General features: G+C 40.4%; 2 protein-coding genes across 5 annotated transcripts; both read right to left on the bottom strand.

The window, feature by feature from the left end:
- Positions 1–1,639: 1,639 nt before the first annotated feature.
- LOC122989436 lies at positions 1,640–4,108 on the bottom strand. Its single transcript, XM_044362317.1, has 3 exons — positions 3,666–4,108; positions 2,223–2,271; positions 1,640–2,037 (listed from the first exon to the last, which is right to left on the bottom strand). The coding sequence occupies exons 1-3, from the start codon at positions 3,915–3,917 to the stop codon at positions 1,664–1,666; spliced, it is 675 nt and encodes a 224-aa protein (XP_044218252.1). The 5' UTR covers positions 3,918–4,108; the 3' UTR covers positions 1,640–1,663.
- Positions 4,109–6,836: 2,728 nt separating this feature from the next.
- Positions 6,837–22,022, bottom strand: fam20b (FAM20B glycosaminoglycan xylosylkinase). Of its 4 annotated transcripts, none has more exons than XM_044361876.1 (9): positions 21,797–22,022; positions 20,215–20,596; positions 19,818–20,065; positions 19,613–19,699; positions 19,381–19,490; positions 15,241–15,412; positions 12,243–12,434; positions 10,214–10,273; positions 6,837–10,092 (listed from the first exon to the last, which is right to left on the bottom strand). In XM_044361876.1, the coding sequence occupies exons 2-9, from the start codon at positions 20,341–20,343 to the stop codon at positions 9,861–9,863; spliced, it is 1,230 nt and encodes a 409-aa protein (XP_044217811.1). In that variant the 5' UTR covers positions 20,344–20,596; positions 21,797–22,022; the 3' UTR covers positions 6,837–9,860. The 4 variants fall into 4 exon arrangements, with proteins under 4 accessions (XP_044217811.1, XP_044217810.1, XP_044217813.1 ...); XM_044361875.1 differs by having other exon boundaries at positions 20,215–20,535; XM_044361878.1 differs by lacking the exon at positions 21,797–22,022 and adding an exon at positions 21,469–21,779 and having other exon boundaries at positions 20,215–20,535.
- Between the last annotated feature and the right edge of the window lie 2,647 nt (positions 22,023–24,669).

Raw genomic sequence — 24,669 nt, 5'->3', positions numbered from 1 at the left:
TAAGTAAATGAAATAATGGTATCAGCTGAGTTTATTCCAGGCAGTGTAGAGATGGCTTTGAAACAGCATTATAGAATTTTAGACATTGATGTTGGAAAATAAAAATTACAGAAAAAATAATTCAACAAAACTGAAATTAAATTAAATATTTAAAAAATCCAAATAACTTAAACAAATGTAGACATATTCTTTTTTGGTGTAATGTGGGTATAGTATAGTATTTCCAAAATCCTGGCTACGGCCCTGCTCATAGGGATTGGTCAATACTTTGCCCCTCCTTATAACAACACACCTTATCAAGAAAACACATAGTGACACACACACACACACACACACACACACAGATCACAAACACGTGACATATTACCACAAGTAATGTGAGTGCTGTGAGTGCAGATACAATCAAAAGAGTGAAAACCTCCACTTCCTTCATCTCTTCTCTGGCCTTTACACTGAGCTGCCAGTGTGTCAGTGTGATTGCAGCATCAAACCTGACCACCAACATGTGTTTAAATCTCTTGGAGCACCAGCTCTAACTCGATAAAGACAAATACGTTCATGTCTGGTAATGTATTCGTCATAGAAAGAAACTATCGTAGTAAACTCTAAAAATCTGGTGATCCAAGTGAGTTAAACACTGTTTGAGTCGTGTTTGGTAGCCGCCCTCCACGTAAGACAGAGATTCACTGTACTGTGGAGCTTTACAGGAGAATAAATGCACCAATAACAAATACATTCATTATACATTCATGGTACTATTATAGTGAAATAAACTACAGAAAATTACAGTATATTAGCTATATTATATATATATTAAAACAAGGCACCTGAGGAGTGCAGAATCATTAAAACCCCTTACAATCAGCGGCCTGAATACAGGCCAGGAGGGTTTTCTTACTTTATTTAGGATGGCAAACACTGTTTGAAAGCACTAAGCCTCATGATTCTGTGTGTAAACCAATAACACTGTGATGGCAGTTGCTCATTTGTGGTAAGAGAAAAAAAAAGGGCAAGGAAAAAACTTTTATCATGTTTGTGCCTCTTTAAATGTGGTTCAATACCACGTAGACTAATTCTGACTTTCTGATAGTGAACTCTGAGAGTTAACCTTTAGAAGAGACAAGGATCCTGACTAATTGAAAGTGAAGCTGAAATTTATATTTTCAGCTATTTTTTGATAATCAATTGTTTAAATCATTTTGTAAACAAAACTGCCAAACTTTTGATGGTTCCAGCTTATTAAATGTGATATTTTTCTGTTTTTCCTTGTCTTACATTAAAGTAAACTGAATATCTTTGTTTTTTGGATATTTGGTCTGACAAAAAAAAAGCTTTTCTGAAGACATCACCTTGGTCTCTAGGAGAAGACTCTTCTTTCTGTCATTTTAAAGCCCAATTGAGATTAATCTATAATGAAAATAATCATTACTTGCAGCCCTAATCAAAATGGTTCAAGCACAGAGCCATAGCTCCCTTGGCTGAGGTAATAAACAAAACAGAAAAGAGTCTGTCAACACAAGCTGTGCCGTCAGTGTGAGTCCTGCTTAGTGTCTGTTCTCACAGCGGCAGATGACTGCAAGTGCTGAGCTCCCTTCCTCATTCCAGTCAGCTTCATGTCTTCATGCTTTTTCTTAGAGTGTGAGAGAGCGTTACGAGGCACTCATCAGGTAGTACACCGACTTCCCAGCATATAGTTCAGGCCCACAGTTGCGTTCTTAATCTTGAAGTGATTTGTGGAGTACAAGTGCAGAGCAGCCTTCTCCTTTGCTCTGAGGTAGACTACGGAGTGGAGCCCCCTGCAGATCTCACGTGAACCTTGCATGTCGAAATTGATGAGATGAGTTTCTTGCCCCACCACCAGCAGTTGCAGGGTCCCGTTGGCCTCCTCGTTGCTTTTGGACTTGTAACACACATCCATATACAAAATGTAGGGTCCAGTGCATTCGATAGAGATCGTCTCATTCTTTTCGCCGGCCACACTCATATTTTTTCTGCTTTGAATGCCATTGAACTTCAGTGTATCATTGCCTTCCATTTCTAGAGGATGAAAGGGGGAGTGTGAGGCACAGAGGGGAAAGTGGCAGAAAGTGAGAAAAAGGCAGAAACACGCTTGTTTGTCTTGTTGTGAAACTTGCGAAGCTGTATCTTATTTTCAATATGAGTGATGAATAACAAGATAAAGATCAAGATCAGAAGAAAAAGTTCTTTTTTCATTTACTCACCTGGTATGGCTTCAAACTCTATGTGTATATCATCAGGAGCAGTGGGCTGCTAAAAAAAAAAAGAATAACAAACTAAGTTTAGAGAACTAGTGGGTTAAATGGTTTGTTTATTGACTTTTCTGCTTTCCTGTTTGTCTGCCCTCACTGCCATTATGACTATGGCATTATAAATGTGGCTCAAGTGTCGGTGTTTGTTCAAAGGTCACGCAGCTCTGCTCTGTGATCCCTTTATGTTTGACTGGGAAGTGCAAGTGCTTGATACAGTAGTAAGGTAACAGTATGGTGTGAAAAACAGTCTCACAGTGACATGATTAAAAACTGTAGTGAGAGTAGCATCGCTGTGATGAACACCACAGCCTAAATGTAGTACAAATGTTAGTCATTAAAATTAACATTACACAGTAAGTGTGCGGATATGTCAATGCAGATTCTAGTCATCCAGGTCATATCTGGAGAACCTCTGCACACCATTCCTGTTGCTTTTCACTTTTAAATAGTGTGATTTCTGTAGCTCTGTTCTCTCCTGCTCAAACTGTTAATAGTGTTAAATATGACTCTTCATTTAAAACTGAAAACCACAAGTAAAAATAGCTCTTTTGAAGACAGTTAGTTCCACTGTGAAAGGACTAATGTGGTAACGGTTTGAATATGAACACACTCTACTGCACCGTCAGTCCTTCTCCAATTTAATCTTTTTTTAAAAATCAAAAGAAGGTGTTTAAAAAAAATAAAATAAAAGACAGACACAAAGCAGGGTGCTCTTTGCTGTTGCAATGCCATTTCATTTGGTGGATATTTTTATCCAAAGTGACATACACATGAGAGTTATAGTGCTGTTATAGTCTTAAGTTAAAGTTTATAGTTTGTGTCTGCCGCCTCCTGGTTCCTGTGAGTGCATGCATGCCCCAGACATTTCCTCACTCACAGTATGAATGAAATAAAGCTGCATTGAGGGGAATATTTCCACATTATTAAAAAAAGAAAAAAAGAAGAAAGAAAAGAAAGGGGAAAAAAAGGTTATACGAGGGGAAATGATGTGTCTGAGCATCCACTTAGATTATTATTACATCCACTGAAATTCTGATTTAGGTAATGGTTTTATGACAGTAAGTTAGGTTTAACAGCATGTTTCAATTCACATGTAAATGCATGAGCAGAAAAATAGGTCTGGATGTATTAGCTGAGTGATTGTGATCATTTTTTGAGATAAAGGTTTATTTTATTTTTATTTTTAAATTTTGTGTAGGTTGTTGAAATTGAAATGTCTACACTGATCCACAGCAGAGATGCATTTGAGAGTAGTTTAACACCTTTAAAAGGATTACACACACCTTTTTGAATTCTCATTAGGCTTATACATGGCAGCAAGTTGCATTAAACTGATAAAAGAAGAGAAAAAACTCAGCTCCTCTCTGTATACCCCTCCACTCCCTGCTCACTCACCGGCTTCAGCCCCTGAGTTTCCCAGTAAACGAAAAGAGTGACCAGAAGGCACGCAGCCACCAGCACGTTCTGCACCGCCACGACCACCGCAAGTTGTCCCGCGCGCCTGTCCCGGTGGACCACGCGGCCTCCCTCAGCATCCATCCTCCTCCGGTCCATCAGTGCTCTGAGCGCCCTGCAGGAGCTCAACGACGCTTTTAACGCGAGTGGGTAAGGTGAAAGGAGGGGAGTGACTGGAAAGAAACTGCTCATGATCTGCAGTATTTTGTCTGTGCGTTTGTGTGGGTGGGGGGGGTTATAGCGCGCTCGTGCAGACAGACACACACACACACGCGCGCGCGCACAGAGCGTGTGAGAAGCAGGAGTGAAACCAGCGCATCGGGAGCTGATTGGCTGCTCACTGCTGCTCGGAGACTTACACTGCGATGCTGGAACACAAAAGACAAAGTTCAGCCTTCAATCACTGTCATGTTACAATAATAACATGAGGAGGTGTAGGGAGAGATGTGAACCCGCTGAGGAAGTTGAGCCACAACTTGTTTCTAGGAAACCAAAAGTAGTCATGTGACCATACATCTTATTTTTAAAAATGTTCCCTCATTGAAGTCACAGCAGTGCATGTCAGGTTTGAGTCTCTTTACAGCGACTTTAATCTTTCTTTATGTCCAGTTGGAAGATCCAACAGCTGTTTAACATAAAACATCCAAGATATTTATTGTACATGAAGTGAGCAAAGGACAGTGAAGTTTATAATAGAGAGTACCATCTTGTGTGGTGGTAAATCAAAAAGTACATAAATAAATGGATCTGTTTCTGAATAAATTGTACATTAATGCAGGCAAGGGCGGATTTAGTGATTTGGGGGCCCTGGGCAAACTCAGTCACGGAGCTTCCTTCATGCCTTATTTTCTCTAATTGAGGATGTTGGTGTTGGCGCTCGTAGAAGTAGCCCACTCAGAACTATAAACTATTAATACAACGCTAAACATAGTTTGTTAAAAGTAGTTCTGCATTCAAAGATTCACATAGATAAAAGTGCAGAAGTGTTAATAGCACAGTACACTTACGTTTACTTAATATCTGGTCATGGTGGAGCTCATTTTAACTGCTTTATATACTGCTGGATAGTTGAATCTATAATAATGCATCATGTTTTATCTGTTGATTGTATACTTTGTGTGTAAAATCTTAACCTGTATAGTAACCAGTAACAAGCTGTCAGATAAATGTAGTAGAATGACAAGTACACTGTTTCCCCTTGAAATCGAAGAAAGTGAATCCCTCCCGTTAGAAGTGGAGTTACAGTTGCATAACTTGGAAATATTACAGTACATGTACTTCATAAGTGCAAGCCTAATACTTGAGTAAATGTACTTGGTTACTTGTAATGAAGGAGGTTGATGATTTCTATAACTGAAATCTTTAACCTGGTTTTTCCTCTGCTTCTCTGACATGAACTGCTCTGAAAAGTAACTCAGTTCATTTAGTAGTAGGTAGGTTTACTTGGGTAGTATTCTCCTTATGCTACTTTATATTGATACTCCACTACATTTGAAGATTAAGAATTTTGATAATTTTGACAAAATGAATAAAGTGATAAAATATGATGCATGAACTACCCAGCATTTGGCCTATATAAGGTAGTTACAATTAACATGCAAATTTTGCAAAAAAGGACACGTGTCTGTAGTAATAATAATACAAGTAACATGTAATATTACATAATTATATAATAATTATAAAGTAAAACTTTAAATGCAGGACTTCAACTTGTAATGGAATATTTCTATACTGCAGTATTATTACTTTAAGGATGTGAATATTTCTTCCATCAGCATGTTGCTGCGCTCTTTTCTTTCTCTTTCCTGAAAGCAGGTTTCTTTTCTTATAAGGGTACTAGTTGACCCCCCCCTCTTCCTTGAATGACGTTTTTTCTTATATTGGCATCATTGTCTTTGTCTGTTTTCATGAGGGTCGGGGGTGGGGAGTGAAGAGGGTCAGTGCTCTCGTCATCTAGCAAGCGAGACAACGTGATAGGAAAATGTTAACTGTGGTTCTGCTGGTTGTTTCGGGGGGAACAAGCAGACCACCGTCAGGAGTTCTACAGTAATTGCTTTACCTTTTCCCTTTGTTTTGGGGCTTTTTGTAAGTCATTTTGGGGTGTAATGAGTTAGATAGTAACATCATGTTTCATATCTAAATATAATAATTCTGCTACAGATTTATTGTAATTTTTGGCACCCCTTTTAGTTGGGGGCCCCAAGCAGTGGCCTACCTTGCCCACTGTAATGGTAAAGTCTGTCCCTGCTTGCAGGATGCGATTAACCGCTACCATCCTGTTCCCCAACTTAGTTTGGTTATAAGTTGGTTACACATAAATTGGCCTAAAAGGAATAGTTCCACATTTTGGAAAATGTTCTCTTTCTTGTTGAGATGAAGACTAATATCACTCTCATTTCTGTAGCTACAGCCAGCAACCGGTTAGCTTTGCTTAGCACAAAGACTGGAACGAGGGGCAAACAATACACACCGGCTCTGTCTAGTCACTAGCTAACATGTTATATCTTATCTGGCCAAGAAACAGTCCGCCACATAACCCCCGTTATGCCACAACTTATTTTTTGTATGGTTTAAACAAAGGAGATATATAACGTGTTCATTAGTGAGCTTTAGAGATACTTAATGCTAAGCTAAGCTAACTGGCTGTTGGTGGTAGCTTCATGTTTACGTTACAGACGTGAGAGTGGGATCATCATCATCTCATCCAACTGTCAGCAAGAAAATGAAAAAGCGTATTCTCCAAAAAGTTGAACTATTCCTTTAATAGGCACTCTGTAAGCATAATAACTGAAATATTTAAGTCATTAAAAGTAGATTTTCTTTCATTTTTTCAGCTTTCCATTTCAGTTCATATTAATCAATAAATCGAATTACCACAAACTAATAATCATGTGATGAACTTGGGGCTTTCGGGGGCCCTGAGGGTCTGGGGCCAGTTGCCCATCTTGCAGGGTTGGTGAACTAGTCCTACATCAGTGTGTTGCTTGTGTTTTATTTGTGTAGTTCCCCTTTAAAATGAAGGTGCTTTAAGACATTTGTGCATTTTGCACCATCGTCCCTTTTTAACGTGCGTTAAACTGAGTCAAAGGAAGACTATTTTTTGGCAAGTCATATTTTCAAAACGGTTTTATTTTCCAACAAAATCCGATGATTTCTGGAAGGCCAAACCATTGCGAAATTCCCCCAGTAGCTCTCTTATCTGGAGACATTAGTCTCATTACCTCACTTTAAAGAGTGTTTGTCTGACTGTGGTATTTGTATTGGGTCAACACTCATTATGTCACACTTTATGGCTTTATCTCTATCTCCTACACACACACACACACACACACAGAAATTCCTATAACAGTTGCGTTGGGACTTCTGCAGTGCGTCATATTCAGTAGTGAGTTTGCAGTAACTTTGTAATGCTTCACGGCACTTTGCCCTTACAAGAGGATATTCACAACATACATAAATTATCCTAGGGGGACATCTAGTGTCTGCGCTACGTAGTCATAGGTTAACAGTATTTTAGGGGATTATTATCCACAATACTTTCACTGCTTCCAACCTCAGGGGCGCACAAATTGAGAAGACAACAAGCAAAAAATATCACTCAGAGACCAAAGAAATGGGTAGAAAAAGTCAATGAGAAGTGATAAAGCCTGAATATTGTTAGGAATAATGGCAGCTTCAGAGACAAAACATGGCCAATAAGTGTCAACACAACATGGACGACATCAGGAGACTCAATGTGGTCCCCGTGGGGAAGCACAATCTATATTTCCTGTGACATGACCTGACAAGCCCTAACATGATAAAAAAAAAAAAAAAAAAAAACTGTGGTTTTCATCAGAGTTTCAATGTTTTGGTGCGTGTCCCAAGTAAAACACCTGCTTAGTATAAACGAAACAGGTGTCCTACATCATCTGGTTGCTTGCACACATAAACACAGAGAGGCTGGTTGTGACAGCAAGACGAGCAGGCAGCTGAGAGAGAACATCTGCATGTGGGAAAGGGGGGACCTGCCACATGGTTTCACAATTACGTTTCCCTCTGTGGGTGTAGCAAAACAACAAAACTCACTGAGAGCAGGCTATGAGGACTGAGAATTTACACTTGATAGCCGTGATACCTCTACTGTCAGGGTTAACGAGGAAAATGAAGTAAATGTCAAGTGATAAGGAAGCTCCTGTGGTGAGAGATGATCTGTAACTGAAGTACATGTTTACATGGGGAAATCCATAGAAGAAGTACTGTAACAACACTTAGAATATATCGGTTTACAGGGCACAAATATAAGATCAAATATTGATTTAAGGAGTTATCAGTTTCAGTATTTGAATTTCAGCTGACAGACAAACATTGAGGGCAAATTGATGAGGAAAGTTTGAGTTTATGGAAGAAAAGTATCAGGTTAATCATCAACAACCCACACACATCCTTTCTCAAACCCCTGTAACCTTGAGTGACTACATGATGTGCAAGAGGTGGCAAAAATCGTTCTCTCAGTTCTAATTCAGACGTTTTATGCCTGTGTGCAACTTCTGACTGTAACTGACTGCAGTTACAGTCAGCTGCTCATCAAGCATCAGAGGATCACATTTTAAGACCGCTCAGTGTTACAAACCAACTCGCACGTAAGACAGAGGCTGACAGGTGTGCAAAACCACAAGTCACAAATCACCCCCCACTTCAAACATTAAAGTCTGTGAGGGGAAAAAAAACAAACAAAGAGGACATAATATTTTGTCGTGAAGTGTAAACTGCACCGGCTCCTCACCTGTATCCGTTTCAGACACTGCAAAGCACACAATTAGTTCAAGATAATCTCAGGTAATGGCAACAAGTAAAAAAGTCAAACAGGCACAGTTGTTTGTAGTTTGAGTTGTAAATTTCAGCTAAATTTAGGGCACAAGAAGTGATTCAAACTCAAATGAAAACAAAGAGTGGAGTTATTATAAACTAAATGTTAACTATAACCAGTTTGTTACTGATATGACCTGTAAAGCTTTACAGATTAAATCTGATTAAAATACATATCAGAGCATCTAAACTAAGACCAAAGTGAAAATCCCTGCCAACACAGTCACTGCACCGCATCAAACCAAACGGCTTTTTAAAGTAGCACCAGTGGCACCAACACATATTTCTAGACAGACTCTGCTTTTAAGTGGTGAACGAGCGGAGGAAAGATGACTGAGAGAGAACCACATTTAAATAGATCATAGTTTAATGCTGAAAATGAACCCACACACCCAACCTCTTCTGCCCCCTCTGTTCAAGTCTGTGAAGTCAGTAGCTTTCTTATTTACGGCACAGTATGGCACCCTTCCTTACACACACACACACACACACACACACACACACACACACACACACACACACACACACACACACACACACACAGTTTATTTAATATTATAATCCACAAATTTATATTCTTTCATCTCATAAGTCTATGTTACTACTTAGTTAAATATGTACACACTGGTGGGAATGATTGGGTTAATTTCTCTTTTTCTCCCAATTAAAGTCAAATTTTAATTTAAGGAGAAAAAAAAAGTGTTCAGTTCTAAATGAATTCAACAGGGAACAGGTTCATCTCAGATGAACTGACATTTCACACAGCTTTTCAGTTTCTTGGACTGTAAGCTCCAAACAGCCTGAAATACGGCTGTACAGCTCCCTCCTGCTCTTTTCAGAGTCTGCATCTTGCCGAGCGACATCCTTCCTCCTTAGTTGCCCCCTAAGGAAAAGTTGGGAAAGGGATGGAGGATTTGGCACGAGACAGGAGTGTCATCACAGCATGTAGTAGTTGCAGGAGTTCTTACACGTACAGCGGACACTGTCCTTTAGTGCACAACAGTCCTGAGAGAAAGTTTATATAGTTGAAGGTGACACTGTTCCAACACTTTGAATCCAGTGATTCCCTCTAGAGAACTACTCCAGTCTTGTCACATACCACTGAGTGACAAGGAAAGGACAAGGGAGGAAGAAAGTCTTTGTTCCACCCAGTTGATCCATTTAGTCACTTTGTGTTTCATCTTTAAGACCAGAGTTGATTCTTCCATGTCCCTCTCCTCCTCTCCAGGCTCAGGAAGTAAAGTCCTGGCTTTTTTTTGTTTCTCCCTTATCTCCTCTTCCTCGTTTCTAGGGATGGGGAAGGTTCATTCGGTCCTCTATTAGAGTGTTGTCGGGGCCCTGCGCCTCCATGCACTGTTTGACAGTTGCTATGACGCCAGACAGACGCCTGTCCAGGGCTGCGAGGTGTGGCTCAGCCAGGACGGGGTGAATAGGGTCAAATGCCAGAGCCTGTCGCATAGCTGAACTCAGAGCTCCACCTCTCAGCAGGTTTAACCTGTTCCACGTGGACACACGAACCCTGACAAAAAGGGAGAAAGCAAGAGAGATTATTAAATGTTTTTATTCATTTTCAAATATTACAATAAAAAATTAAGCCTCAAAATTGAATCATCAAGATTTGAGATTCTCTGAGTACTCACATGCAGCACTGATAGAGTGGCGCGAGGATACTTCGTTCATCCAGAGCTGCATTTCCAAAGCTGCACACAGAAAACAAATAAAAAAAAGCATGAAATAAAATCACAATTAAAAAGCCTGTCTGCACTGCGGTTTAGAGAGGCCATCAAAATGCATTAGTCCCACTCTGAGGGCACTGTAGTGAACACGCACACTGCAAAACACTTTTGAATGCAACACATATGACATACTCCACTCAGAGAAGTCAAGTGAACCAGCAGACGTTCGTATTGAGACGTTGTTCAGATTAAAAAGAAGAGGACAAATAATCCAAAAGAATCAAATATTAAAAATAAACCAGTCAGCAAGTTTTAAACTGCTGAAAACAGACAACAGACTGATATCAGGTGGAAGATCATATAAGCAGCCACATTTTAGTTACACATTAACAAGAGTTTATTTGGTTTTAAAATATACCATGAAAATGAGGGTTGTGCGATATCAGATGACCTGAAATCTGTGGCATTACTGTTTTTTGTACTGCTCAATAAAAAAGAAAAAAAACAGATATGACCCTGTGTTTAAGGGCTTCTGTTGTCTCATCCCATCTACGGTATGTTTTATTTAAGGAGGGACATTAGAAAACATCATGTTGGGTCTGAAACGTTGCCCTGGTCAAGTGTGAAATTTACTGTTGTTACTTCTTTCTTAGCCATGCACTTGTCTTGTTGTATACGTAGGTTGTGTTATAAGTGACGGAACAAATTGCTGACATTTCCTTCCTTCCTTGAACTATTTTCCAACAGTAGTCACATGTAGCCTTGTTTTGTTCTGTATCATATTTATGTAACCTCATTTCAAATCTTCCTCTAGTGCAACCACAACTGCAACCCCCAGCTGGAAAATCTCTAATAGACTGGACACTTGTGGTTAAAAACATTGCTTAAAACTGGGAGGTGGAACATTGATGACTTGATTTCCTCTATGTAGGGTTGTTTCTTTGGGTTGGAAGTTATTTTTTGATATTCTGTCATACTGGATTCTGCTCAGGAGTAAGGAAGTGGGCACATTTTTGGAAGCAGTGGCTGAGAATCTGCTGCTGCTCGAGAGCCAGTATCCTCTCAGTCAAGGATCCTTGATTTTTTGCCAAAATATCAAGAAATAGCCTGCTCAAACAAATAATGTGAAGCCATGACTGTTAACTAGCTATTTTTCTCATTCATTATATATAAATGGTATTATCAGTGGCTCAATTGTAAAAACAGCCATAATGTCCAGTGAGAAGTTGCTTGATTTCTGCACTGAACCTCATTCTGCCAACTGTGATTAATTCTTGAAAAATGTTCGCAAGCTAGACGGAAAAGTTTCCACTGTTGGCTTTGATCATGAAAAACGAAACAACTTCAGAGAAGGATTAACGGCTCAGTGTCCTCACTACATGGATGGGGCTGTTCAACATGAGTCAACTATAAAGTAGTTTCAGTGGCGATAATTGAGTTCTTGAAAAAGATGAGCTTGCCGGAAAGTGCCAAAACAAACAGAAATTGAAAATAAATATCAGACAATTCTTCCAAAATCATCAGGCTGTTTTGTTGCTCTGCCAAAAAACATGTTGATAGAATTAAGTGCAGAATATTCCAGTGAGTCAGTTCGTGATATATTTTTCATGTAAGTGTTACAGACAGGAATCAGCCTTCTGCACCACTGTGGTGTAATGAGTTGCTACTTGGCGTCTCATGTGAAAAAGTCATGTATCATTCATGACAAATTCCCATTTCTGATTTCATGGAAAAACCTAATCCAGTTATTCAAAACCTGTCAAAAAATGTTGTTAATTACAATTTCTGTGTTTTATCCTTCATTTGTTTTTGTTAATTTATTGATTTATTTATATTTGTGTTTTAGTTTATTATTGTAACACTGATAATAAAATCTGCTCAATATTAATGATTCAAAAGGTGAATGATGTTCAGTTATCTTGAACAGACAAACAAACAAAAGGACACAAAAAAGATTTGACAGCAAAACAGGAACTTTGAACTTTGAACTCACCTCTTTGCATTGTCTAATAGGATTAGCATGCTGGCACCACCATCATCCTGGAAACTCTCATAGTGATGACGATCAGCGTTTCCGATAAGATAATCAAATATGGCCGTATCAATGACATCAAGCAGCCTCGGTCCTGCGTCATATGGAGGCATTTTCTTCACCGCCTCACAGTAGCTTTCATCGTACTCCCACCTAAAAATAAATAAATTTTCACTTTCACTTAATGCTCTGTCAACCACACGGCTGCCATTCACAGAGCGATACAATCTTGCAGATGGTTACGGTGTTTCTCCTGTTTTATGCAAAGGTAAAAATGTGACCTATATTACTAATTCTAGATTTATATCTTGTATAGTTTTGTAATTTCACATAATCTTACATTTCCACACATTGAAAATCTGATGACATTAGAAGACTTCGGTAGACAGTACCATTAATGCTGAGCTGTGCAGGTTTTTCCTGTTACACAGCTGCTCTGTGCACATATTCAGCTTTCACTCAGACGGTGCACTGTCCTCAGTCACAAGTAGCTGTGTCAGATTTTTAAATGGAACTCATACTGATGACCCAAATTCACTCTTCAGGTATTCTGTAAAGTCAGCTTTTGCTTAATATTTCATGACTACAGAGTGAATATGAATTGTCATGATTAAAGCTGTTGTGCAGGACTTTTATTTCCCCTTTCTGGCGGTGAGAGTAATTACAAAAACACTGTTGTGCTTACATCATAGGCTCCACCGTTACCTACTCCGTTGCAACTGTTGCAGCTGTAAAATGATGGGTAAATTGTTTTGAGCATTACATAACCCCCGCGAAATGACTCCTTTCACTATCAGAATTTGATCCATTCGGTCCAATAACATTTGGAAAGTCTAGAAAAGCCGCACGATTAAATTATTTTATCCCTATTCAAGTTAGCAGAGAGCTAACTGGAAGTCAGCTGCTCGGCCAGCAGAAGTCTGCATTCATGCATTCATCGGGCCAGCGCGGGAATGTCAAACCTGACACCAGATTAAAAACTCTGATATACTATGAAATACAGAGATTTATCTGGCTGTAAAAGGCTTAATGAGCATTGTGTGAGCTCATTTAGCAAGGGCTTGAATGTAACGGACGCTCATTTATATGTAAAAGTTCTGCACTGCAGGTTAAAGGCAAATTCTCTCTGATGATATTAATATAATGTGGTGATGGCCCCTCTGCATCTACACTAAAGCACCTCTGTGTGAAATATTTACCTATCAGTCACTATTTCATTTTGGTGACAAAGACAAGTGTAACGGCAGCAGAAAAATTAGACCATCAATGAGACTGATGTATGGAACAGGAGAAGAGCATGACCGAAAAACAAGAAGACTGAGTCTACTTGACTTCAGTATCACATGCAAGCGCATACAAAGTCATGTATACACATGGTAAGGTAACACTGGGGTAGTCTGTGTTTCAGAATCATATTATCTTGGTAGCCAAAAATTAGTTAGCATTCCCAAGACATAATGCAATCCATGACAATTGTAGAAATCCCGCTCTGCTAGCTCAATTTACTGGCAAATTAATATTTGTCTGCAATAATAATTACTTGTTAACATATGTTAGCCACAACATTTACACGTACTGGAACAATGTTTTCTGGATAAGCCATATTTGGGGATGGGTACCAAACTTCAATACTTTTATGGCACCGACTGAATTGCTTTGAAACTATCAAGTATCAAAAAATACCTTGTCATTCAGTACCAAATTTTGATACCTAAGGAGTAAATCTCATCAGTGTCAGTGAGCCAATAAGCATGCAGCATGCTTGTACCAAGATCTAATAATGCTGGTAACTAGCTGTCTAACATTACACATTGTAGAGGCATGCAGGAAAAACACTATGTTACACCCACGTGTGTGTGTGTGTGTGTGTGTGTGTGTGTGTGTGTGTGTGTGTGTGTGTGTGTGTGTGTGTGTGCGTGTGTTATATTTTGAGAGTCTTGATTACATTTGTACATCACACAGGTGTAATTGGCAACCATGAAGGGACCCTGTCACATTCAGGATAAACAGCAGCAGTGGTGAGCATACAGTGAAAGAACGATGAAATAAACCTGGACAATTAGCAAAAGAAGTACCTGTATTTCCCCACCTGGCTAAGAAGCTAAGCTAAAATGGCACCCACTAGCAAACACTCTGCGGTCAAAAACACAACCTGTCTGGAAAAGTAACAGCTACTCCAACCCTTTCATGTCGCTGACTGCAGTAAGTGAAGTGGAAATAAAAACGGACTATGTGAGTGAAAAGAAATAATGGACTGAATATACTGGTTACACTGGATCCTCTCAGATGGACTCTTTGAAAATGAAGACTGTAAGTTCTACCTTCTGGCTTTATACATTTTATAAAATTGGTTTTAAAAAAAGTATCATTCAGGAACCGGTATCGGTGTCAAAATGTTTTGAATGATACCCTGACTTAGCCATATGTGATCACACAGTACAATTTCTGTGGGGAAAAATGTTGCACAGAAAACTGCTCTGCTAACTCAGTATAGCTGTTACTCAGGACCCATAAAATAAAGCATTATCAATTATTTTTTCTCCAAATAATTTCCATGTACTTTCCGAGAAAGAACTTTATAATTTGGTGCTTATTATGTGAAGGAATGTGCTCGAAAGAAATGCTTCATTTAACCCAATTAAATGATAAGATATCTTATCTTCAATACACCACCCTCACACATATACCTTCCTCAGCCAGCTTCCCACCCAGCAACCACATGAAGTGTTTCTCAACATGAGCAGAGTAGGTGGAGAGTCATTACTCTCTGAAATTAGGAAAGTGCAGGGTGTTATCTTTACATCATCTGACCTAAAATACCACAAATGTGGAAAGGTTATTGATACTCAGCATCAGCAGAAATCTTTCCATTTCCTTCAGAGGAACATCAAACACAATAATTCAGTTAAGATTTCCCCTCGCTCGCTAATAAACCAATGGATTCACACTCCACACCCACCTGGCTAGTTTCCCCTCTCTGTATGTGCGTCCCCAGGGGTGCCTGTGTTTCTGCAATGGCCAGACATCTGGTAGCCACAGGGTTAAGGATCCCTCCATCATCTCTCCCTCTGCACACGCTGGCTCGCTCTCCCGACAGTAATAACACTTTCCATAGAAGCATGTATTATTACCTGGAGGAAGGAAAATGGCCAATGAAAATAAATCCACTTGACAAGACACCTTAGTGATGATGAGATATGAAAGAGTGGCTAACATGGCATTATAAGGAGGTACAGTACAAAGCTGCCTACTACGTTCTCTGAGAGAGAAAAAAAAAGAATCAGTAACAGAATTTGAAATGAGTGAAGAAAAAAGATGAACAGAAAGAGAGCATTAATAAGGACACACACAATTCATCAATACATCTGCCTCACATGGACATCCAGATGTAGTCTTAACACACATACACACTCACACATACGCACAGGTAGATGTCCAACAAAGCAAAAGGTAGCTTACTGAAGAAAAAAGAAACTTAAAATGAACAGAGACCAGAATTCAAGCCCTCATGTAATGTGATAATCAATTCAAATCTTTTAGTCTATTAAATGCCAAAAAACCTAAAAATATAGTGATACAAAGTGATGTCAACTGCTGGACGACTGTTTAGTCGATCAAGTCAGGCTTAACACAAACTAGTTTGTGATGTTCATTTAAATATGGGAATAACAGCGCACTTTCGGACAATCTTTCCTCAAAGGCACTCCTAGTGTTGCACGCTGGAGAGTGTTGTATGAAGAATGAAAAAAGGGAACTTGACAGAGAAGCTCATACCCTGCTTGCCTTCTACCTTCACACACCTGGTCAATCACTGCGTGAAAGGGACACGAGTTTAGTTGTGTTCGACCATCTGACAGGCACTTGGAGCATACTGACACCTTTTGACCAACAATCGAAACACCAGGTTACCAACACTATAAATAAATCCTGAAAACAGTTAAAGGGGACCTATTATGCTCATTTCCAGCTCTATATTTTTATTCTGGGACTCCACTAGAGTAGCTTTGCATAATTCATAGTTCAAAAACTCCTTATCTATCTTATATTGGCCCTTTATGCAGTTTCTGTCTGTAACAAGCAGTCTTAGCTAATGTCTCTTTAAGGCCCCCCTCCCAATGAGCCACTCTGTTCTGATTGGCCAGCTTTCCTGAAGCCTGCCAAGGGGCAGCCATATCAGAGTTGTGTTAAATTACCGCCAATGAAAACCCAACATTTCCTGCTTTACCGGTTTATATTAAAAGCTTTTAAATGACTAAATAACAGGAAACTTTTATTGTAAAGAATTTACAGGAAGTGAAATGTGTTCCTCACTGAATTAGCAGAAGTTTGTTAGCAGCCCTAAAACCGGTCGAAATAACAAGATATGGAGATATTTGGAGCTCTGTGTTCAGCGGATCAGTGGGAAATAATGCAGGGAGGGATAGTACAAGTAGAAACAGCCACAGTGATGATGATGATGTTTGATGAAGAGCGGCAGACAACCAGCACACCTCCAACAGGTAAACTACTTATTTTACTTTGCTCTGCTGTGTAATGGAGTCATGGCTCGGTGTGACTACCCTCAAAACAATGTAAAAATGCAATAATGTTAGTGGAGTGGAGCAGTGAACTTGCGCTGTGCATGGAGCAGATGACCATATAAAGAAATCTGCCATGAGCCAACATCGGCTCAGGCTAAAACTAGAAAAAACCGTTGGAAGTCTGAGGCTGGTCCTTTTTGCTTACAGGGATTTACTTCATTATTTGACACTTTGGCCACTTTTGACATGAACATACAACATTGTAACATTTTATTTATATATATATATATATATATATATATATATATGAAATCTAGAAACTAATTCCTCAGCTGCTTCAAGTGTAGACAGCAGACTGAAGTTACTGCTGTAAATCGCAAGAACATAATTTTAATGGCACAAAGTTTAAGTTTTGTACCGCACCACTGAAAAAAAGTGTGAATGCAGGTATAAACAGTTACATTAAAAAACAAAAGGAACTGGAATATTTTTTTTATTTACTCCATTAGTCAGCATTAGTAAATGTGAACACTGTTCTTGTTTGCTGATGGAGTTCTCATAGGGACTACTTCTTCGGTAGAAAGTAGTTCTAGTGAATTGTTGACACTTTGGTCTGTTGATAATCCCGAGTGACAGGGATAGTTTCTGGAAAACATGTTCCTGTTGAATGTATAAATGTCACTTTTCAATGTTGTGAGAGTCTCATTGTCAGGTATTAAACAACCTGGACCAATAAAAACCCAAACTCTAGGGGTAGAGGTCTTCTGTATTTCGAGTGAACCAAATCTTTTAAGTGTTTCTTTATTAAAGACTCCTCCTGAGAACTTAATGACACATTTGTGTCTTTGCAACTAATATGGTGGGTGTTTTTCACGCTGTAGTGCACAAGTGCCAAAAACCATGACAGATATTAATCAAGTTGAATACTGATTGGCGGTTAGTCACAGCTTTAAGATCATATAACATATGTGCGACCAGCTGGTGTATCAGTCACAAGCACACACCAAAAAAATGATGCAATGTGAAGAGGAGAAAACCACATCAAGCCCATGACAGAAAAACGTAGGCAACAAATATAAACAGGGGTCAGATGTTGACCTTTACAAACTGTGAAAAAGTCATCCAGAGGTGACATATATCATCACAACACTATTAAAGATCAAAGATTGCGGTGAAACACTGCTGGTGCACATTTTTTTTAATCAACAATATTTTACATTTATTTGACAGCAGACAGTATGGACACAACAAGAGAGGGGTACGATCTGTGACAGAGGCCTCCAGCTGGAATCAAACCTGTGAAGCACTTTGCGGTGGTTTGAGATACTTTACACACTCATCTATTGAGTAAATGGTGATCTTGTTTGACAAGTCACACCTGTACAACTGACAGAACTAAGGCCTTCAAATTCATTACTTCAGGAAATTAATATATTTCTTGTGGAGCCGATATTAATTCATTGCTGATATATGAAGGGGGACCCAAAAATTCCCGGAAGCCAAAGATAGCACAGGAGTAGGGTGTAGTTGTTGGATTTGCCACTAGGCAGCATACAGCTCCGTGAAACTAAAATTGGGATTGAAAAGGAGAAAGATTCACCACTATCGCAATCACAAGAGGCTCTGGACACAGTGGACAAAAGATAACTAAAGGAATGAGAGAAATGTTGGGACGGGTGTGTTACATCTCAAGGAGAGTACCATCCGATTTCTTTACACTCAAATATCAATCAGTATCAGCCTCAAAAATCCTGTATTGGTTGTGCTATCATTTTTTGTCTATGTAATCATGTCAGTTAAGACCAATTTTCAATGCATACCAACAACAATTGTGTGAAACACCTACACTTAGTGATTTGCAACCTTTGCTGAACAAATGGATCGAATGAAAGGGTCATGGATTGCAGCTTTCATTAAATATAATGTAATGTAAACTCATGTAATATAATTCTATATTACAATAAAAATGCTACAATATAGCACATTTGTGGACAGTCAAGTGAGTATCTGTTTATAGATAAATATTGTCTAATCCAGTCTTGTCATAAAGCAGTCCTGCTTATTGATTAGCAACACTACCCATAAATGTCCTAAAAAGTGAGATTGGGATGCTCTCCTTCATCTATTCATGCTCTATCTATGACAGACAGAAAATCCATGCAAGAAGAGTATTAAAATCTATCAATGGTTTTAATACTCTCCTTGTATGATCCTTTTCCAGCAAAGGGCTCTGACAAACCTGTTTGTCAAAAGCCTAACCTTGACTTGACATGATTATACTGTATCAACTGTCACACCCTCACCAAACAAGACTTGACAGGGCATATCCTGGTCTGATGTGCTGCTTGGGAACGCCGGAAAAAAGACAGGAGAGGATGAGTGAGACAGAGAGTGAGAGTGATTGACAGTAAGAACTTATTTTGGACTGGGAAAGCAAAGCGGACAGATGAGTCAAAAGAAAGGGAAATCATTCATACAATTACAGCACACTCTCAAACTGTGACGTCTGAAAACACTCACTTCTTAGAAGACGCATATTTGAGAAGTGTGAGAGAAGGACAGAGGGGAGAGATACTCACCCTGCATGAGGAATGTGCTCAGCAGCTGGTCTGTGGCCACAGGTTTGATCTCTGTGCGCAGGTTGATGTATCTTCCCACTACTAGAGGTGCTCTCCTGAACCCCAGGATCCTGCAGAGAGGATGGTGTGACAGTACATGATACCGCAACACTTTCATAGCTCTGCTGCAGGGACAGATCAAAGCCAGTATGAGAATTAATGTCAGACATTACAAATAGCAACGCTCACTCACCTATCTAGGTGAAAAGCAGCCACCTCTGCATTGTGTCTGTCATAGCCTGCATATGGCTCTCCCTCAACCACGTAGTCTCTGTTATATCTGTGTGACAGTGTAAAGGACAGAAATTAAAAATGTGAATCACCTAAGTATAAAACACATGAATAAATTACAAATTCTGGCATCTGTCTGCATACAGCCCATTTTTAACACATCTGACCTCTTGGGTTTGAAGACGACTTTTTGTCCCCCATCCAGCACCAGCAGGGCTTTGAGCTGCGTGCCCTTGTAGCCCACATCTGCCCGTTCAATCCTCGCAGAGCTGAGGGCGGTGAGCACAGCAGCCAGCTCTGGGGTCTCCTCAGGGTACACTTCTCTTGGGCCCACCCACTGGCTTGCTATCTCCCATGGAGACTGGAGGGTGTGGGTGAGGCGAGCTCCCCGCGACAGAGAAAGGCCGGCTTCCATCTGTTAGGGGTTGGTGACAACAACACTGTGTCATGATACAATATAAACTGTCAAGTATGACTTTATACTAGCTACAACCAGTTGGACTCTTGTCTTATATTTATATTTTAAACAAAGCTGAAAATTAAACAGTTCACTTGCACCCTGACCTTGCGAAACGCTCTGAGGTCCCGTCTGCTGGCTGCAGACCCTTCACCTCCATCCAGCAGGAAGATCTTCGCCAGGCCCAGGAGGAGGAGCACGGCACACAGCACCACCATGCGCTGTTTGAGTTTCATCTCCACACCGACCGATCCTGACCCCCTCGCCTGACGCTGTGTGTGTCCCCCGCAGCGAATCCCCCTCACCCCTGATGCATGGCCCCTGCAACTCCCGGTCGCCCGCCCTGTCACACAAACTCTTTTGAAGGACGTGAGCTTGGCTGCCTGTCCTCCCCCCCGGAGTTATGATTTGAGCAAAACAGCAGTCACCTGAAGGGAAGACAAACTGAAATAAGAGAGGGCTGGGAGGCGGGGCAGAGAAAGGAGAGAACTAGGAGAGGGAACAGACAGAGAGAGAGAGAGATGAAAAATGTACTGTCAATAATGTGCAGAGAGAAAACTGATTGATTTGCTGCCCCTCTTGCTTGTTTCCCCTCAGGGCAGACGATGACCCAGTACTGCAGCACAGCTGAAGCCTGCATGTGTAACTACATCAGGATGACACAGGCTGGTCTGTGCAAACCGTGTGTGTACATTCAAAAATACCCAACAACACATAACTTGTACAGTGTGCAAGCTTACTTTGGCTGCAGGAACATTTTATACAAGTCTTTAGCTGCACATTTGCAGCATTCAAACTTTCCTGTTTCAGGTAATAATATCCTTCCTTCTCCAAGCTGGATTTAGGTAAATGAAGGCGTCTGTCTTTATAGCATTACTGCCTGTCTCCAGTGAGGGGATGATGGACATGTAGAGTTCTGCTGTGGTGCAGAGGGGGGGTCAGATGAGGTGTTGGACCCAGCACAGCCCCCCCCCCCCCCCCCCCCTCTCTCTCTCTGCCTTCACAGTCTAACCTTGCAAAGGAGAAAATGCCCTGAAAACCAGATATTACCTATAGTCAGTGTGCACTTACCTGCCTACTGAAGCTAAACACTCACAAAAAATGGGCTGAAACATGGGGCTCGTCAACAATTTCGTATCTGTCTCTGCATGTTATGAGCCCCTAACGTTAATCACGCCAGTTAAATTAACACAACTGCCACGTTTAACTGACAGTTGGCGGTTAACTGACTCTGCTGTCGTTAATTCAACGTTACGGCAGCGCTGCCAAGCCCGACGTACCATGTTAAAAAAAACTGACATTACGAACAAACTAGCCATTATGAGGCTAAAACGTTGAGCTCTGGCCACGCAGGCAATCACCTCGTCAACACAATCGGTCTTTCATGATGTTGCTGCCTTTTTTCCCCCAAACACCAATGAGAAAACGGCTGTCCAGCAATGACCTCATAAAAAACGCTTGAAATCTATAAACGGTGGCTTTGCTTTGACGCTTTCCACCATTATAATGTCAGCGTTGTTTGTCTTATCAAACCGTTGCATCGATACGCTCCTGTCTAACTACTAGAGCTATTAGCTGCTTAGCAAAGCGCCGTTACACCTTGCTGGGTAGGTTAGCCACAGCAGCCAGCTAGCTACTGTACGTCGTCTGTTATGTTTAACTTACTGGCTGAAGACCAGGCTGACTTACCTTATGGTAATATGCTGTTCACCGCGGACAAAGTGGCTTTCAAGTGTCGGTAAAGTGGTGCAATATTTAAGTTACATACAATAATTCGCCCCGCTGCTAAAAGCCCCAATGGTTTGTCATTTTCTCAATCCCCTCGGCAGCTCCCTTTCCTCCGCCCTTTTCCTTCGACTCCTTCTCTGGCCTGCCGAGTCCACTTCCGAAACACTTCCCCCTCCTGTAGGTGCTCCAGAGCGCCGCCAGGTGGCAGCATTGGGCTGCGAGCATTAAATGTATTACAATGTTAAAGGACCGGTGTGTAAGATTCAGGGGGCTGTGATGGCAGAAATGGAATATAATCAATCATCAATATGTTTTGAATTAGTGTACAATCACCTGAAAATAAGAATAGTTGTGTTTTCGTTCCCTTAGAACGAGTCCTTTATATCTACATCATGGATGTATTATAAGAGCTGGATACTGGACCGAAAGTGGCGCCCATTCAGTAGAACTGCTCGGCTGGTGTATATCATGGATGTATAATAAGAGCTGGATAGGGCTCCGCCACTCAGCCTTGCAGCCAATTTTTCCCAGTGGTCACTTGTGGTATTGCAGCAAAAAATACCCCTGTGACCCTAAAAGCATTTTCTCCATAGACCACCATTGTAAAAGAGACATCTGTAAAACTGACAGGACACCTTGAACTGCAAATAATGTCAATTATGACTCTTTCTGTATGAACTTTTGATCCATGGAGGTTAAACTTTCCTTGAGCCAAGAAAAGCGATTTAAAAATCTGTGACATCATCACAATGTAAAGTCTATGGCCTAGATGGGAACTTGCGGGCGAGGCCAGTGGGGGAAGTACTAATGCACATATTCAGCGGTCCGCACAATGCAGAAGCAAACCTCAAAGCTAGAAACTTTTTTTGGCATATGTGCCAGCTGAGCAATTCATATAGGACTGAATGGGCGCCATTTTTAGTCCGGTATCCAGCTCGTATAATACATTCATGGTGCATATGCCAGAAAAGTTTCTAACTCCAGGGTTTGCCTTCACATTGTGCGGCTCACTGAATATGTGCAGTGGTGTTTCTCCCGCTGGCCCCGCCCACTGAGTTCCTGCTCGGCCCATAGACTTTACATTGTGATGACGTCATAAGATTTTTAAATCGCTTTTCTCAGCTTGAGGAAATATGAAACCTCCATGGATCAAAAATTCAATATACAAAGAGTCATAATCAACCTTATTTGAAGTTCCAGGTGTCCTGTCAACAGTTTTACAGACGTCTCTTTTATAATGGTGGTCTATGGGGAAAATGCTTTTTGGGTCACAGGGGGATTTTTTGCTGCAATACCACAAGTGACCACTGAGGAAAATTGGCGGCAAGTCTGAGCGGGGGAGCCCTATCCAGCTGTTATAATACATCCATTATCTACATCAGGTGCATGTTTCTATAGTAGCCCAGAATTTTTCGCAAGTTTCGCAGCCACTGTAGGCTCTCCTATATGCTTGGAAGAGAAGGGGGATGGGTATTCAGTTAGTTGCAATCTGCAGCTTCACCGCTAGATGCCACTACATCCTACATACTGGTCCTTTAAACTAGAACACTATAGTAGAGGGACTAAGGCCCCTAAAAGTTGAGATACCCCTACCCAAGGGAGAATGAAGCACAACCATATTTTTTCATAACTTTAAAATGTGCAGTCTTTGAAATGGATGGCTGCATAAAAATGTTTACTGCACAATTAGTTTATCTGGTTGATGTTTGGGTCCTCCCGAAAACCAAAAATATTGAAAATTTTCTAGTACCACCCAACCTTTTGGACTTGTGACCCCTTAAAACAGTAGCTATGTCCACTTGTCTGTCCACTTGAAGACTGATTCTTACAATTGTCTCTTTTTTCACTTAATATCAGGGGTTTAACAAAAAAAATGTTAAAGATCCACTCCAAACATGTTTTAAGACATATAAAAATACTCTGCTTTGAATAATAATTTATCTTGTTTTTTTCCACAAAAAAGTTCAATTAACTAGTTAGAAATTCTTAAAATCACATCTACTCCTTCTCCCTCATTAAAAATTCAGAATCTATGAATATGTAAATATTTTTCATTTAAAAAGTTTAAAGATCCCCTCCAGACATGTTCTAAGATTTATGTAAAATAATCTACTTTGAATAATAATTTATGTCTGATATTGTTTTTCCACAAAAAAGTTGAATTATCCTGTTAAAACTCCTTCTCCCTCATTTGAAAAAAAAAAAAAAAAAAGTCCATGAATATGCAAGTGGCGGCGGCTGTGGCTCAGGAGGTAGAGCGGGTCGTCAACTAATCAGAAGATCGGTGGATCGATTCCCGGCTCCTCCAGTCTGCATGTCAAACTGTGCTTGGGCAAGATACTGAGCCCCAAATTGCTCATGAAAGCTGTCCCATCAGTGTGTGCGTGTTTGTGTGAATGATTATAAACTCGTCCTGATGAGCAGGCACCTTGCATGGCAGCCCCTGCCATTCAAGGTGTGAGTGTGTGTGTGATGGGTGAATGTCGGCATGCAGTGTAAAAGTGCTTTGAGTGGTCAGAAGACTAGAAAGGCACTATATATATGCATCCCATTTATTTAATCTCAGAAGTTTAACTACTGGACACAAGATGTCTCCTACTTCACTGTAAAGTCAATTCTCAGTGCTTGTGCACCAGGGGCATCAAGTTTCCGCATCACACTTGAATATTGTACCAAGACTGGTTTCAAAGCTAGTTGTGATGTCACAAATCCTGCTCGTAGGCCCAACATTTAACTTAGATCTTCAATGAGCACAGAGAAACTTTCCGCTTTCTGCAGATGAATGTGAAAACAGTCTTCTTGTGTCAAACTCTGCACATATATCATTCTGCACA

Source organism: Thunnus albacares, chromosome 9, assembly GCF_914725855.1.
Source record: "Thunnus albacares chromosome 9, fThuAlb1.1, whole genome shotgun sequence".
In the NCBI taxonomy this organism is placed as follows: domain Eukaryota; kingdom Metazoa; phylum Chordata; class Actinopteri; order Scombriformes; family Scombridae; genus Thunnus; species Thunnus albacares.
The sequence above is the reverse complement of the archived record's forward strand: the minus strand, read 5'-3'. Positions and strand labels throughout refer to the sequence as shown.